This window comes from Astyanax mexicanus, chromosome 6, assembly GCF_023375975.1.
Source record: "Astyanax mexicanus isolate ESR-SI-001 chromosome 6, AstMex3_surface, whole genome shotgun sequence".
Classification (NCBI taxonomy): Eukaryota; Metazoa; Chordata; class Actinopteri; order Characiformes; family Acestrorhamphidae; genus Astyanax; species Astyanax mexicanus.
In genome coordinates, this window is record NC_064413.1 from 51,006,413 (window position 1) to 51,021,450 (window position 15,038).

Here is a 15,038-nt window from a genome sequence, read left to right on the forward strand (position 1 = left end):
AGAGGCAGATGTGGATCTGAAACTGACTAAAAATAAACGTATTTCTCTGCTTTCTTGTAAATCTGTTCATGTTACAAAGGACATCATGAGTAATCGTGAGGACTGCTGATTAGCTTGCGATATATTTATATGCTTTCTGTTTCAGGATGAGGGCAAGAGGGGAAGAAAGAAAGAAAAAGAAAGAGAGTGAGAATTATGTAAAAAGGAAAGCAGGAAAGAGGTAGTGGCTTATGTGTTGGCATGTTGTGAAATCTAGGAATACATTGAATATTTGGCAACTAAAATTATTGAACAATTGTATTATTTAACAGATATTTAATGAAAGTTCACTACCTGAATTTAACTAAGAACTAGTCTATCTAAAAAAAATAATAATATCATTTAAAATGTCAAAATGTGAAACTCATATATTATATAGATGTATTACACACAGAGTTATCTATTCTAAGCATTCATTTATTTTATTGTTGATGATTTTGGCTTACAGCCAATAAAAACCCTAAAAATAATCTGCATCTCCATAAAAGTTGTCAGCAGCAGAGGGAAGCATGAAGTGCTGTAAGATTTAGTGGGAAAACAAAACTGCATTGACTTTAGACTTGATAATAAAACACAGTGGATCAACACTAGCAGATGACATGTCTCTCCAAACCATCACTGATCATCAGTAAATGTTACATTTCATTTGTAAATCAAGGGAGCAGAGTCTGGAGGAAGAGTGGAGAGACACACAGTCCAAACTGATCGAGGTCTAGTGTAAAGTTTCTACAATCAGTGATAGTTTGGAGAGACATGTCATCTGCTGGTGTTGATCCACTGTGTTTTATTATCAAGTCTAAAGTCTAAAGTGCAGTGTTTTAACAGAAAATCGTATATGGATTTCATTTTCCAGCAGGAGTAGGCACACTGCCCACTCTGCCAAAAGTTCCGATTGGTCTTATGGAATATTAAATTTTTCTGAGATACTGATTTTTAATTGGTTGGAGGAGATTGGGTCAATGTTGTGCGTTACTGATGCAATTCTAGAGTTTTAAACAGAATTTCCCCACACAGAATCAGTAGTGTTGCTGGTGTAGCAGTACAGACATGTCTCTCAGCACTTCAGTTTAGAAGGCAGACCCTTCCTGTGAAGCTGTGGGTTAAGAAGCACTCTGTTCTGGAGGAGAGAGCGTGGCTCGGCTGGCCGGATGTAAGACAATGGGGTTTTACAGAGAGCTCAGAGCAATAATTCAATCAGAGCAGCAGCGATACACTGAAATTAAAGCAGATTGTGGTAATGTGGAGCTGTCATAATGGCTGCAGAGAGAAATCTCTGCAGATACAGAGTCCGATATGAAGAGGAAGCTTTTTGCTGCTGCTTGTGTTGCTGCTGTTTTATATGTGGATATAAAAGTGTGATTTAAATGTTGTGTATGTCTTTTTTTTTTTTAGTATGTTCAAATGTTGCTGGACAATATGGACAAAATGTATGCCACAATATATTTCTTAATTTCAGTTCATATAGTTTAATTCTGATATTGATATGAACAGTATAATAATAACTGCCCTTAGTGTACATAACCACAAGCCACAAGCTGATAGAGTTGGATAGTATGGTGGAAATATTGTATTTTTACAATTGTGCAATTGTGCCACTCATTTAGGCACAATTCTCTACTCAACTGCATGTCCTTCATCAGTGGTAAAGCCACAACACAAGGAGGGTAAAGACTAGCACATGCCTCCTTTGACACATGTGAAGTTAGCCACCGCCTCTTTTCAAACAGCTGCTGATGCAGCATAACCGAGTAGCATCACAGCGCTAACGCTTGGAGGAAAGCGCAGCGACTCAGTTTCGATACATCAGCTCACAGATGCCTTGTGCTGATCGACATCACCCTAGGAGTGATGAGGGGAAAGAGCGCCATTTACTGTACCCACCCAGAGAGAGCAGGGCCAATTGTTCTCTCTCTGGGCTCTGGCAGATGATGGCAAGCTGCACGACCGGGATTCTAACCAGCTCCAGCGTGTGTCCAAATGTGTGTGTGTGTGTGTGTGTGTGTGTGTGTATTACACCACTGAGTTGTCTCAGACAGGTGGTCTCTGCTCTACCGTCCCTCTGCAGGGATGTGTGTTCATGCTGAGAGCTGATTTTCATACACATCTGTTCATTTATTCATTACAAAATACAGTGAATACAGACAGCACTGTCCTATGGTCCTCACACCAACCCCACAGCTCCTTCACCAACTGTTAACCTCAGTGTGAGGCTCCAGGTCAAACACTGTTCAGGCACAGGTTTAGACATCTATGACTAAAACATTCAACATTAGAAAAAAATGCATATAAATCATACAGTCGTATGCAGAAGTTTGGGCACTCGGTGGTTAAGTGATGTGTTTTGTGTATCCAGACCTGTACCTGCAGAAGACAACACATTATTAAATGTCGGTGACAGGATAACATGGAAACACTAGCCCAGCTGCGTTAATTTCTCTGGACAGCACAAATTTAGGTAGTTCTGAGTAGGATTACCATCATTTTTGCACTATAATGCAATTTATAAGAAGCACTTTCAATAAACTTCTGTTTCTGGTCTATTTTCATACATAAGGAGCACAGGATTATAAGCCGTGTTAAGCAACACTAGTAAGGACCAGGGGTGTCACCTTGTTTTCCTTCTAATTCAGTAGCTAAGTTATTTAAAGCTAAGCTAAGTAAACAAAACTGTATTTTTTTTTTTTTTTTTAGCGCTTCAATTTATTTACAGTAAGCTTAGAGTTCCAGATGTCCACTAAGGCTGCGTGTAGCTGTATTAACATTAGCAGCTAACTTCTAGCGCTAGCCACGGTCAATGCTAGTAAATGCCGCCCGACAGTGCTACACTGAGAAACATTGAAGGTGATATTAGCTAGTGGTTTGTCCCACATAGCTTGTTTTATCACGGTAAACATGCAGGCTACAGTCGATATACTCGCTTCTGAATGGCAAAAGAGCTAGGGCTTAGCGCAGTTAGCAGCTAATGCTAATTCTGCGCCGACAGTGCTAGCCAGGGATAGCAGCAGGCTACAGGCTGATATACTCACATACATCCTATACATTTAGGAGTATTGTATCCTCTTCAGTGACACAGATGCTGTGAAGTCTTGTAGAGGATTGTATTTTTATGTATCGTGTATTGCAGAATCACAGAATTGTGAGATTATCGTTGTCATGGGCAATGTATTGTGATGGTGTTTTGCGTCGTGAGATCCTGTGATTCCCACCCCTAGCTAAGATTAGGGTCATCTTTAGGATGAATTTAGGGGTAGTAAGGTTATTATTAGAATTGATAGAGTTATGTTTAGGTTGAATGGTTTATTTTATGGTTTTAGATTAGGAATAATGTGGTCAGATTTAGATTTAGATCAGGATCTGGGGGTAGTGAACGGCTAGATGTTGTGATTGGGAGATTATGTATCAGTATGGAAGGAGAGCAGTGTGTGTGTAATCGTGTTCAGTGTTCTTCTCACGCCTCGTTATTCTTCATCTTGACAGAAAGACGTTTGGAATGTTGAAGTTATTTGGCTGATCTGTTGGGAGGGAATCTGTATGGCCTGTTTGTTTGTTCTCTCTCTTTTTGTGTGTGTGTGTGTGAGTGTGTGTTCGCTCTCGGGTTTCTGCTGGTGTCCTGTACAGCTGCAGTGCTGTGTATACGAGCAGTGGTTGACCGCAGGTTGATGGAGACTTAACCACACATCTCTCTGCGGCTGTCCTGCAGCAGGAACTGCTAAAAACACACTTTTACAGCTGAATTTCTGTTGGCAGCAGTTTTTGTTTTTTGCAGGTTCATCAGTTGGTCTATTTTAGCATACATTGCGATATAATATTGTAAAGTTTCTCTTTTTCATTCCTTACATTGTTTCACATCATTCATTTTTCCTGGATTTTGCTGAACTTGACTTTAATGTATATATGTTACTCTCAGTCAGATGCATTACCTTATAAGTCAAGCTTTAAAGGTGATATATTATGCAAAACTGACATTTTTTGTGTTTTTGCATTTCCACTTGGGTCTACTGCCCCTATAAATACTACAAATGTGAAAAAAAAATCATCCATCCATCAGTTTTCTGTGAATCAGCTGAAAGAGAAAACATATGCTTCTATGTGCTGCATAGAACCACCCCAGCAATGCCCCACCCACTAGATCAGTTAAAGATCCACCATGCCAGGCTGCTACAGCAGGATCAACCAGTAGACTTCGTCTGAGGGAGGGATCTGTTGCAAGTCAGGGTGGCAAATAAATCAGCAGATAAGGAAGAACAGTAAGTCACAGAAATATGTAAATCATATAATATACATAATAAAAATAACTATATAATAAACTGAATAAGAAGTGAATAAACATCATGACAAATAGTCAATATTTACTTTCTTAAATAATAAATAACAAGAAAAAAATGTGTGCACACAAACGTAAATAAATAAATAAACCCTTAATTACATGTATGGGTAATAATGTATTGTTTACTAAATATAATGAAATAAAAGAAAGAAACAGACATCGGCTTATGGCTGATATTTGGGCTTTGTGTCTTTCACACTTTATACTGCTGTTTTTGAGTTTGTATGCTGATACTTGCTGTTAGAGATCCATTAAACTGGACGTAACCTCACCATGAACAGCTCAGAACTCATTTTATTCTGAATCGTGTCCAAAATACACAGAGCAGACGTGGCCTAATGGTCAGAAGAGCGGTCTTGTGACCACAGTGTCGCAGGGGTTTGATCCCCTGAACCAGCAGGACCCGACTGAAGTGCCCTGCAGCATCTAGCCCTCATCTGCTCTCTGCTGGGTGCCACGGCTGGGGCTGCCCACTGCTCTGGAATGTGTATGTGTGTGTTCTCTGCACTGGGGGTCAAATTCCTTCGTCTGTAACACATATGCTGATTGAGTGGCTCTGCTTTGTCTTCTGTAACTGTAATTTTTTACTTAGAAAAAAACGAAAACTCCAGCTTTCCAGTGGCTGATTTTTTTTCTCTTGTCCTAAGAGTTATGGCACTAGACTTCTAGGAATTACACATGATTATATTGTTTTTTACTATACTTTATGGGCTGTATTATTAAAAGTTATTTAAAGTATTGGTAAAGTTTTTAAAGTATTTTCTCTTGAACATAAATGTATTAAAAAGAGTTGATTCTGCTTTCATTGGAGTTACTGTCTCCACTGCCCAGAGAAGATGTTCCTTCTACTAGATTTTGTATCATTGCTGTGAGGATTTGTTGGCATTCTCCATCATTCCAGAGAACACAGTTCTAATGCTTCACAGCTCAATTCTTTGGGGGCTTTATATTCCTCTAGCTTTCATCTGGAATTAGTCATGGTTTCAATATGTTCATGTTTGTTAACCTGTTCTATAGAGTCATATTCTATTGGCAGTATATCCAAATAAAAGTATTGTCATTTAGAGCATTTATTTGCAAAAATGAGAAATGACTGAAAAAACAGAAAAGGTGCAGAGCTTTCAGACCTCAAATAAGGCAAAAAAAAAAAAAAAAAAAATTGTGTTCATAAAGTTTTAAAAGTTCAGAAATCAATATTAATCACAGTTTTCATGCATCTTGGCATCATGTTCTCCTCCACCAGTCTTACACACTGCTTTTGGATAACTTTACGCCTTTACTCCTGGTGCAAAAATTTAAGCAGTTCAGTTTGGTTTGATGGTTTGTGATCATCCATCTTCCTCTTCCAGAGGTTTTTAATCTGGTAAAATCAAATAAACATATAATTTCTTCTTCCTCTTATTTTTTTCCAGAGCTGTATGTTGTATTTAATGTGTTGGCCAGTTAGTTATCTCTAAACCTGCTGTAGTTTTCTGAGCGTTTGATTTAATGTGGTTTGTTCTGTGTGTGTGTGTGTGTGTTGCAGGCCCAGGATAAGAGGAAAGCCCTGGAAGAGACCAAAGCCTACACCACCCAGTCTCTGGCCAGCGTGGCCTACCAGATCAATGCCTTAGCCAATAACGTCCTGCAGCTGCTGGACATCCAGGCGTCACAGCTGCGCAGGATGGAGTCCTCCATTAACCACATATCACAGGTCAGACTCACTCTAAATCTCTCTCTCTCTCTCTCTCTCTCTCTCTCTCTGATTGTCCATTCTTTGTCTCATTTTAATTTTCTCTCTTTTAGAATGTTCATCCCTCTCTATCCTTTTCATCTATCTATCTATCTATCTATCTATCTATCTATCTATCTATCTATCTATCTATCTATCTATCTATCTATCTATCTATCTATCTATCTATCTATCTATCTATCTATCTATCTATCTGACATTTAGTTTTACTCACTGCTTTACTCTTTTTCTAATTCACTTTTGCCCTTTCTCATGCTTTTTCTTATTTTTGATTTTGTTCTCACACTTTTTTTTCTTATTTTCATTCTTGCTTTCACTCTTTCACTCTTTCTCTTTTTATCTTGCTCTTTCTCTCTGTCTCTCTCTTTACTGTTTTTCTTACTCTCAATCTTTCTCTTTTTACTCTTGTTTTTGCTCTTTTTCTTTTTCTCTGTCCATCATATTCTATCTGATACTATGTACTCATTCTGTTACTCTTACTTTCTATTTTTTACTCCTAATCCATCTAATTATGCACTCGTTCTTTTTTACTTTTGATCTTTCTCTGTCTTTCTCCTCTGTTTCTCAAGGTGATGAAAACCATTGTATGCTCATACCTGCATAACACACCCTGATACATATATATATATCTGGATAACTCAGTGCTGTGCTAAAAATGGTCCACCACTTATAAAACTGTCTGATTCTGTGGTGGACTTTTTTATTGAATTGATGGGTGTGTAGGTAGGGGGTGGTAATAAGGTAATAGTGGCAGCATGTTACACTGAGTTACTACAGCAAGGAACTACATTAGAAATAAAAGCTTTATTGATAAAATAGTTAGTAATTATTGCATAGAAACGTTTCCATTATTTTGTCCATCCCTTTCTCTTTTTATGACATAGTTGTTACAGTTGTATCAGGTCAATGTTTCTCTGCTCATGTAGTCTTTGTGCAGTCTGTCTGTCCTGCAGCACATAAAAGAGAGAGACTCTCTGTCACAGACAGTCCTCAGACAAACTAATCATCTGGCCTGTTTTTCACTCATTGTAAAGAAATGGGTAATGGCAGTGTGTGTTACAGGGGCTTTGTCCTCATTCATGAGCTGTGTGAGTGTGTTTGTGTGTGTGTGTGTGTGAGAGAGAGAGAGAGAGCAAGTGAGTGAGTGAGTCTCAGTCTTCACTTGTGAATGAATGTTAAACAGAGGCTCGTTTAGATGGTCAACAGAGGGGGATTCTCTCTTTTATGGCTCTCTCTGTGTCTCTCTCCCGCACACACTCAGCTCCTCTGTCTGTGGTATCCATGGCTATTGATGCTAAAGATAGCTATGGCAATAAAGGGAACCCTCCATGACGGATGTGAGTCAGAAGCAGGCTGGCAGCCTGGGCAGTAGTGTGTGTGTGTGTGTAAGTGTAAGTGTGTATTAGGTGTGTGCTGTATTGTATTGTACACAATAATATTGCTGAATTGTTTGACATGATAAAAAGCAATCCATATTGTGAAATCGCAATATTGTTGAAAGGTATTGGCTTTGTTGCAATGTGATTGGCTGAGAGGTGTTTTATGAGTGACATTATCAGCCGGTAATGCACTGTAACCGAAGCTCTCCCTAACACAGCAGACAAAGTATAATAGATTACTTTCAGATATATTTTATTTCTGTTTATGAATAAGGTTTAGTCTACAGTTACAGTAGATACAGGAATCACCAGTGAGATCTGCTGTACCCATCACCACTGGGTGGTAAAAACCTGCCTCAGTGTCCTGCAATTGGTTTTTACTCTGCTAATGGTTAAATTGTTGTGGAAGATGACCACGTATTTTGGTTCTTTCGTACGGGCTGTAATTTTTGGCACCTTTCAAATAAGCTATGTTGGCTTGGACTCAACACAAAGTTGGTATGAAACCCAAGCCCTAGGGCATTTTCACACGTGAAAGTCCAATTGCATACATTTAGTTTAGTTTAGTGAGTGGCTTAGTAAGAACCTAGCTGTGTCCTGTCAATATCACCTACATGGGCAAAATCACCCTGTAGTCAGACCTGTCCATATTGGGCTAGTTTGTCTGCAGGTTTTACACCCCAGGTTTTTACTTGGTTTGTAAAGTTATTTCAGTTAGGCAAGTTGCCTTTAACAGTGTTTCATAGGTTAGTTCAAATTAATAAAATTAATTAAAAAAAGATCTGAGACCATTCATTCATTCATTCCTCTGTTCAGTTGTTTTTTTTAATCATACTTTTGTTATTTTGTTCATTCATAATTTATTCATACCTCTGTTTATTTATTTAATCAGTCATGCCTCTATTCATTCAATTATTCATTAATGTACTTCTCCATTCATTGATATATTCAATTATACTTCTGTTCATACATTCATTTCTCTGTTACTTCATTCATTCAATCATACCTCTGTTCATTCATTTAATCATTCATTGACTCATTCATTCATCCTACCTCTGTTTATGTATTTATTCAGTCATATATATTATATTATTATATATATATATATCATATATATATATTATATATATATATATATACAGTGCTGCTTGAAAGTTTGTGAACTAGTTGAGTGGTTTAGATTTTTCTTTTGTTTTACCACGATTCTCTTATTTTATCATCACCGTTTTTTGTATATGAAATGTTAGGTTTATGTTCATCGATTCCGTTTACCCATTTTGAGGGAACTGTGTGAGTTGCAAGCAGACTACATGAAACATGAAATCAGAGCATGTGCAAAAGTAAATGAACCACAGCTGCACTGGTAAAGTCAATTAGGTAAAAGACTCAGGTGAAACACATGTGAGTGCTCTAGTAATCAATTAAGCAGACCAATCAAATGAGACATCCTTGGGAAAGGTTTTGAGCCACACTGGTTAAAAGGGAGAGGAAACCAACCAAACCACTGTTGTGTCAAGTTATAAAGAACAGATCAACTATGCCGAGAGGAAAGGAGACATCTGAGGACATCAGAAAGAAGGTGGTGACAGCCCATCAGTCTGGGGAAAGCTACAAGACAATCTCCAAAAGATTCCAGCTTCATCCATCCACTGTAAGACAAATCATTTACAAATGGAGGGCACTCAGCATCACCGCAACTCTGCCTAGAAGTGGACGGCCATCCAAACTTACACCAAGAAGCACCAAAAAAATAATAATGCAGGTAAAGGCCAACCCACGCATTACCTCCAGAGAGTTGCAGACCTCTCTGTCAGCATCTGGGATAAATGTACATGCGTCTACAATCAGGCGAAATATGAATAAACATGGCATTAATGGGAGAGTTGCTAGAAGGAAGCCTTTGCTCTCAAAAAAGAACAAAGTTGCCCGTTTAAACTTTGCCAGAGAGCACTTGGACAAACCAGAGGATTTCTGGAAGTCCATTCTCTGGACGGATGAGTCCAAACTTGAATTATTTGGCAACAAAGACAGGCGCCATGTTTGGAGAAAAGTCAACACTGCATTTAAAGAGAAGAACCTCCTCCCAACAGTGAAGCATGGTGGTGGAAATGTGAAAGTCTGGGCCTGCTTTTCTGCCTCCGGACCTGGACGACTCCATATTATCCAGGGAACCATCAATTCCCAGGGCTATCAACAAATTCTTGACCAGAATCTTCTGCCATCAGTCAGGGAGTTGAAGCTAGGACGGAAATGGATTATGCAACAAGACAACGACCCAAAGCATTCCAGCAAAAATACCAAGGAATGGCTTAAGAGAAAGAAGATTCGCACTCTGGATTGGCCTAGTCAAAGTCCGGACCTCAATCCCATAGAAATGCTGTGGCAAGATCTGAAGCGGGCGGTACATGCCAGATGTCCCTCCAACCTCACTCAACTGGCGGAGTTCTGCAAGGAGGAGTGGACAAAAATTCCAAAAAGCAGATGCGAGACACTCGTTTGTGGTTACAGAAGACGCTTGGTTGAAGTAATGGCTGCAAAAGGAGGTGCAACAAGCTACTAACTAAAAGAGTTCACATACTTTTGCACTTGGCAGATTTTCATTTTTTTGAGAGATAAAATAATTTTGTTGAATAAATAATGAAAATATACATCTTTTTTTCTTTGTGTCCCTTATTTGGAAGGTCTGCTTTACAATTTGGCATTTGGATGTTCATTTCATATGCTTATTATAATTTTTCTTTAGAAAACAATGACCATGTTTGGGTAGTTCACAAACTTTCAAGCAGCACTGTATATATATATATATATTCAATCATGGCTATTAATTAATTCATTAATTAATTCATTAATTAATTCAATCATTCATTTAATTATACCTCTTTATTCATTCATTCATTCATCATACCTTTTTATTTATTTATTCATTCATATCTGTCCATTCATTCATTAAATACATCATTCATTCAATCATACATCTGTTTATTCATTTATTCAGTCATGCATCTCTTCATTCATTCATTCATTTATTCATTCATTCGTGATCTTTATTAATGTACAGATTTCTACCATTTAAATCCAAATCTGATCACAGTAATCCTGTCCTGCTGACCGGTCAGCCTCAGTCCTTACGCCCTACACCCTCCAGCCCGTCAGCAGTGTGTGTGTGTGATGTTCTGCGGGTCTGTGCTGATGTCTGTGTGGTATGAATTCCCCTCAGTCCTGCCGGTTCTGAATGTCCCACTTTTATTTCTGATGTAAGTGACAGACTAACCCACTGACTCAGGAGTGCCGAGGCCATGTGATCATCCTGCTCTCTCTGAGTCAGCAGCAGCAGCAGCAGCAGCAGCTCGCCCACGCCTCCACTGACTGCCTGACCAGAGGAGACTCACTAACACACACACACACACTGTGCCCAGCTTCTGTGGGAAGTGCCTAATAACCGGTAGCCCGGTGTATGGTAGCCCATAGCTACTGAGTACTGTACAGCTGAGGAGCTGCTAGTTTGTAGTGTGTAGTGTGTGTTTGTGTGTGAGGAGCTACTGCAGGACAGTGTGAACAGACTCAGCTTTGTCTGGCCAGCTGGAGCTTCACTAAAATAGGGAGACTCTTCTCTTTCACTCTCTTTTTTTCCTCCGTGTGAGTGTGTGTGAGTGTGTGTGAGTGTGTGTGAGTGTGTGTGAGTGTGTGTGAGTGTGTGTGAGTGTGTGTGAGTGTGGTAGAGGGGTGTTATTAGATTAGTTAGCTCCAGTCTTTGAGCTTTAATGTGTGTGTGTGAGTGTGTGAATGAGAGAGAGAGCTCCAGGCAGCAGAACTCACAGTCCACAGTTTCTCTACAGATCTTTATTCCACTCAATCACTTGTCCTCTTTTTTTCTTTCTTTCCTTATTCTGTTTTTAATTTTCTATCTTTATTTTTCTCACATTCTTTCTCTCCTGCTTTCTCTCTCTTTGCTTTTTTTTCTCTTAATGTTTCTCTTTCTGTTTTGATTCCGTCTTTTTCTTCTTTTTCTCTTTCTTACTTTCTTTATTTTTCTCTCTCTATCATTTCCTTTTTATCCTTTTTTCAGTTTTTCTCTACCTTGGTAACCTCGTAATGTCTTACTGCTTTTATTTATTGATGTAAAAACTTACGTTTATTTCTCCTGAAATGTTGACTCTCTTCTAGAGAAGTGTGATTAATTATGATTAATCACAGTTTTCTGTTGTTATGGATCTATTTTTTAATAGATTTAGATTTATAGTTTTTAAACAAAACAAAAGAGAAAATGATGTATCTACATACTCCATCAATAATTGTTGATGGGGCATATCCTTTAAGTTTAGGTTATAAGACATGGCCGCTCATATATATATATATATATATATATATATATATATATATATATATATATATATATATATATATATATATGTATAACTCATTGGCATTAAATGGTCTTACAATGATATATATAGATATAATATGGTACCGTGGATAACGTCACTCTCTGCCAGTAAGGTACCACATCATGTGGGAGACTGGGGTTCAATTCCAGTTCTGGGTGACTGAATGCTGCGCTAGCGCTACACCAATAAGAGTCCTTGGGCAAGACTCCTAACATTACTATGGCCCAACTCTGTAATAAGAATAACCCTGTAAGTTGCTCTGGATAAGAGCTTCAGATAAATGCCGTAAATATAATATGGTTGTTATATTGTTTATTGCAGTTCTTTCTGTAACAATATATGATCCCTATTTTTCACTGCTCCAGATTTGCTTAAAACAAATCATTTGACATTTTACTTTCATTAAAAGCTTAGAAAGTTTTATTGTTTTGAGGATGTCCGTTTTTGCCTGACAGCAGCAATATATAGGTATAGATCTTATTGCGATACAATATGAGTATATTACATTGTGTGTAAGATATTATATTCTATAAGTGAGTCCTCCTTCTCCTCTTCCTCCTGTTAATGCTGTCAGTGTGTTTTATAGTGGGACCCTTTGTTCAGGATGTAGATCATTACTGCTGTATTATTAAAGGGATAGTTCAGTTACACATATTAAATATGGATAATAATTAATGGAAGATTCCAGGGCCATAAAATAAAACATGTACTGTGTTCTCACTGTCTGACTGTCTAGACTTACTGCTGTTTTACTGTATTGTTCATATTAAACACCATATTAACACAATTTACATTTACATTACATACTGTATTACATACCATATTTTTTGCACCTACTGTTATTTTAAGGAAGATTTTTTTTCTAAATGACTTGCCTGTCATAAATAAATACATAAAAATAAGAAAATAAAATTTAAAACCCTTTAATTTTCCTAAAAATCGACAGTGCGCCTTATAATCTGGTGCACCTTATATGTATGATATATATATGTTCTTCCAGTCAGGTATTAAAGAGCAGTAAAGCCACTCCACTAAAATGCAGCGTTATAAGGAAGTTTTAGTGAAGTTTCTCCAGCACCAAGGCTGGAGCAGTATTAGCATTAGCCGCTAACCGCAATGCTAGTTTTTTAGCCACTCAGAGGCGAGTATATCGGACTGTAGCCTGCTAGTGAATAGCGCCCTTGCTAACTGAAACACTCAGGGTTCCTTAGTGTAGCCCTATTGGGCGGTGTTTATTAGCGCTAAGTGCTCCTAACCACTTCAACACTGAAAATATTGGAAATATAAGCTAACTGTAAATAAACAGTTTTCAAGAGAGAAATCTGTGTAGATTAACATCCAGTGCTTGTTTGACTTTAAAATAAATTATTTTATATATTTTTTTTAAAGAATGCACCATATAATCCGGTGTGCCATATGTATAAAAATAGAGCAGAAAGTACATGTTCATTAATAGTGCGCCTTATAGTCTGTAAAATACGGTAATTAATTATAATAATATATAGTTGATATATAGTGCTTTGTACAGTATGAACTTCTTTTTATATCTGTTCTCCTGACTCTCTTTCTCTCTATGTTTCAGTACTTGTTTTCTATTAACTCTCTATTAACTGCTCAGCCTGTTTAAGCTGAAGAGTCCAGAGCTCTGCTCCTCTGAGACACACTGCAGGAACTGGAAACAGAATATAGGATTCTTTCCCTGGAGAGAGCGTCAGGCATCTGCTGATTGTGTATAAAGCAGAACTTCCGGCTTCCAGTCCAATGAGTTTTTCTTCCAAACAGGACGTGTAGTTGGTGGGATTGGGGGGCAGTTACTCTGCTCCGTTTCCTGTAGTGAGCTTTAGTTGTGAGACATTGGAGTTCCTTGCTAATATAAATCCAGGTTTAGACCTAGTTGTTGCTGATAACTGGTTCAAGGTGGTAGGGGTGTGCCATATCGTAACGTACGTGATAATATCGCCAACAAATTTGAATATTGTGAATGATATTATACCCTTAATTACCGAGCCATATCACCCACCTAATTTTCACGTTAGGGTACTTTTTTTTTTTTTTTTTTTTTCTTTCAAAAGAAAAAATCACACTGTTCTCTTTTCCGTTATATGTCTACTAGAGACAGATTATAAAATGCATTACTAGTATCATGACATTCTGGATCATTGACTTCTGTTCAAATCGGATAAAAATCTTTTTTTTAAATCTCAGTTAGCCATATCATATTGCATGCAATAATAAAATTCTAAATAATTTTTCTAATTCAGTGTTTTGTCATCTCGCCAAAAGTACCGTTATTGTCAAAATACCATGAAATATCGTGATATTATTTTAGAGCCAGATCACCCACTCCTACTAGGTGGTCTAATCTAGGCTTTAATGGTCAAGGTGGATGAAATCTGCTTATCCAGACCAAAACAAACCATACCATTCATTAGATTTGGTCCTTTTCCTGCATACAATCAATTTGTTAGGCCAGGCAAGTTTATTTATATAGCACCTTTCATACACAACGGTCATTCAAAGTGCTTTACAAATAAAAAAAAAATACAAAGAGAAGTCAAATTTAAAAAACATGTAAAAGAATAACATTAAAATGGAAAAATGAAAACAAAAACTAAAATAAGAATGAAGCATGATTGATTAAAACATGATAAAAACAAAGAGATGTAAAATTAAAAACATGTAAAAGAACAACAAAGAATTGAAAATAAAACATAAAATAAGAAAAAAGCATGAATAAAGCATGATATAAAAGTGCCGTTACAGAATAAAAGTGTGCGGAGCTGCAGTGTTTTAAACTGAGCTGAAAGCCTGATCAAACATGTAGGTTTTCAGTCTGGATTTAAACTAATGTTTAGTGTTGAGGATTTTCTAACGCTCTCTGTTAACTGGTTCCATTTAAGAGCAGCGAAGTAGCTAAAAGCTCCCTCTCCATGTTCAGTTTTTTTATTTTAGGCAGCACTAACTGACCAGTTCCTGATGATCTGAGAGTTCTGCTCGGCTCATATTGCTGAAATATTGGCTATATTAACATAATTTGTATAAGACTGTGCATCCCTAGTTGACATCAGTTTTACAGGCTCTACAGTAGAACACTGTGAGACCCCACAGTTCCATAAATGTTTGAATTAAATGCCATTAATAAGTTAATATAATAAAATATTGCCTTTATAAAATGT

The 15,038-nt window shown here is 37.5% G+C and overlaps 1 protein-coding gene across 8 annotated transcripts in view; it reads left to right on the top strand.

Annotated features, from left to right (window-relative positions):
- Positions 1-15,038, top strand: part of abi1a (abl-interactor 1a) — a 114,573-nt gene that overhangs the window by 23,082 nt on the left and 76,453 nt on the right. For all 8 annotated transcript variants that reach the window (XM_022662713.2, XM_022662716.2, XM_022662718.2 and 5 more), the window contains exon 2: positions 5,892-6,059. In XM_022662713.2, coding sequence (XP_022518434.2) covers positions 5,892-6,059 — 168 coding nt within the window. The remainder of the gene's footprint in view (positions 1-5,891; positions 6,060-15,038) is intronic.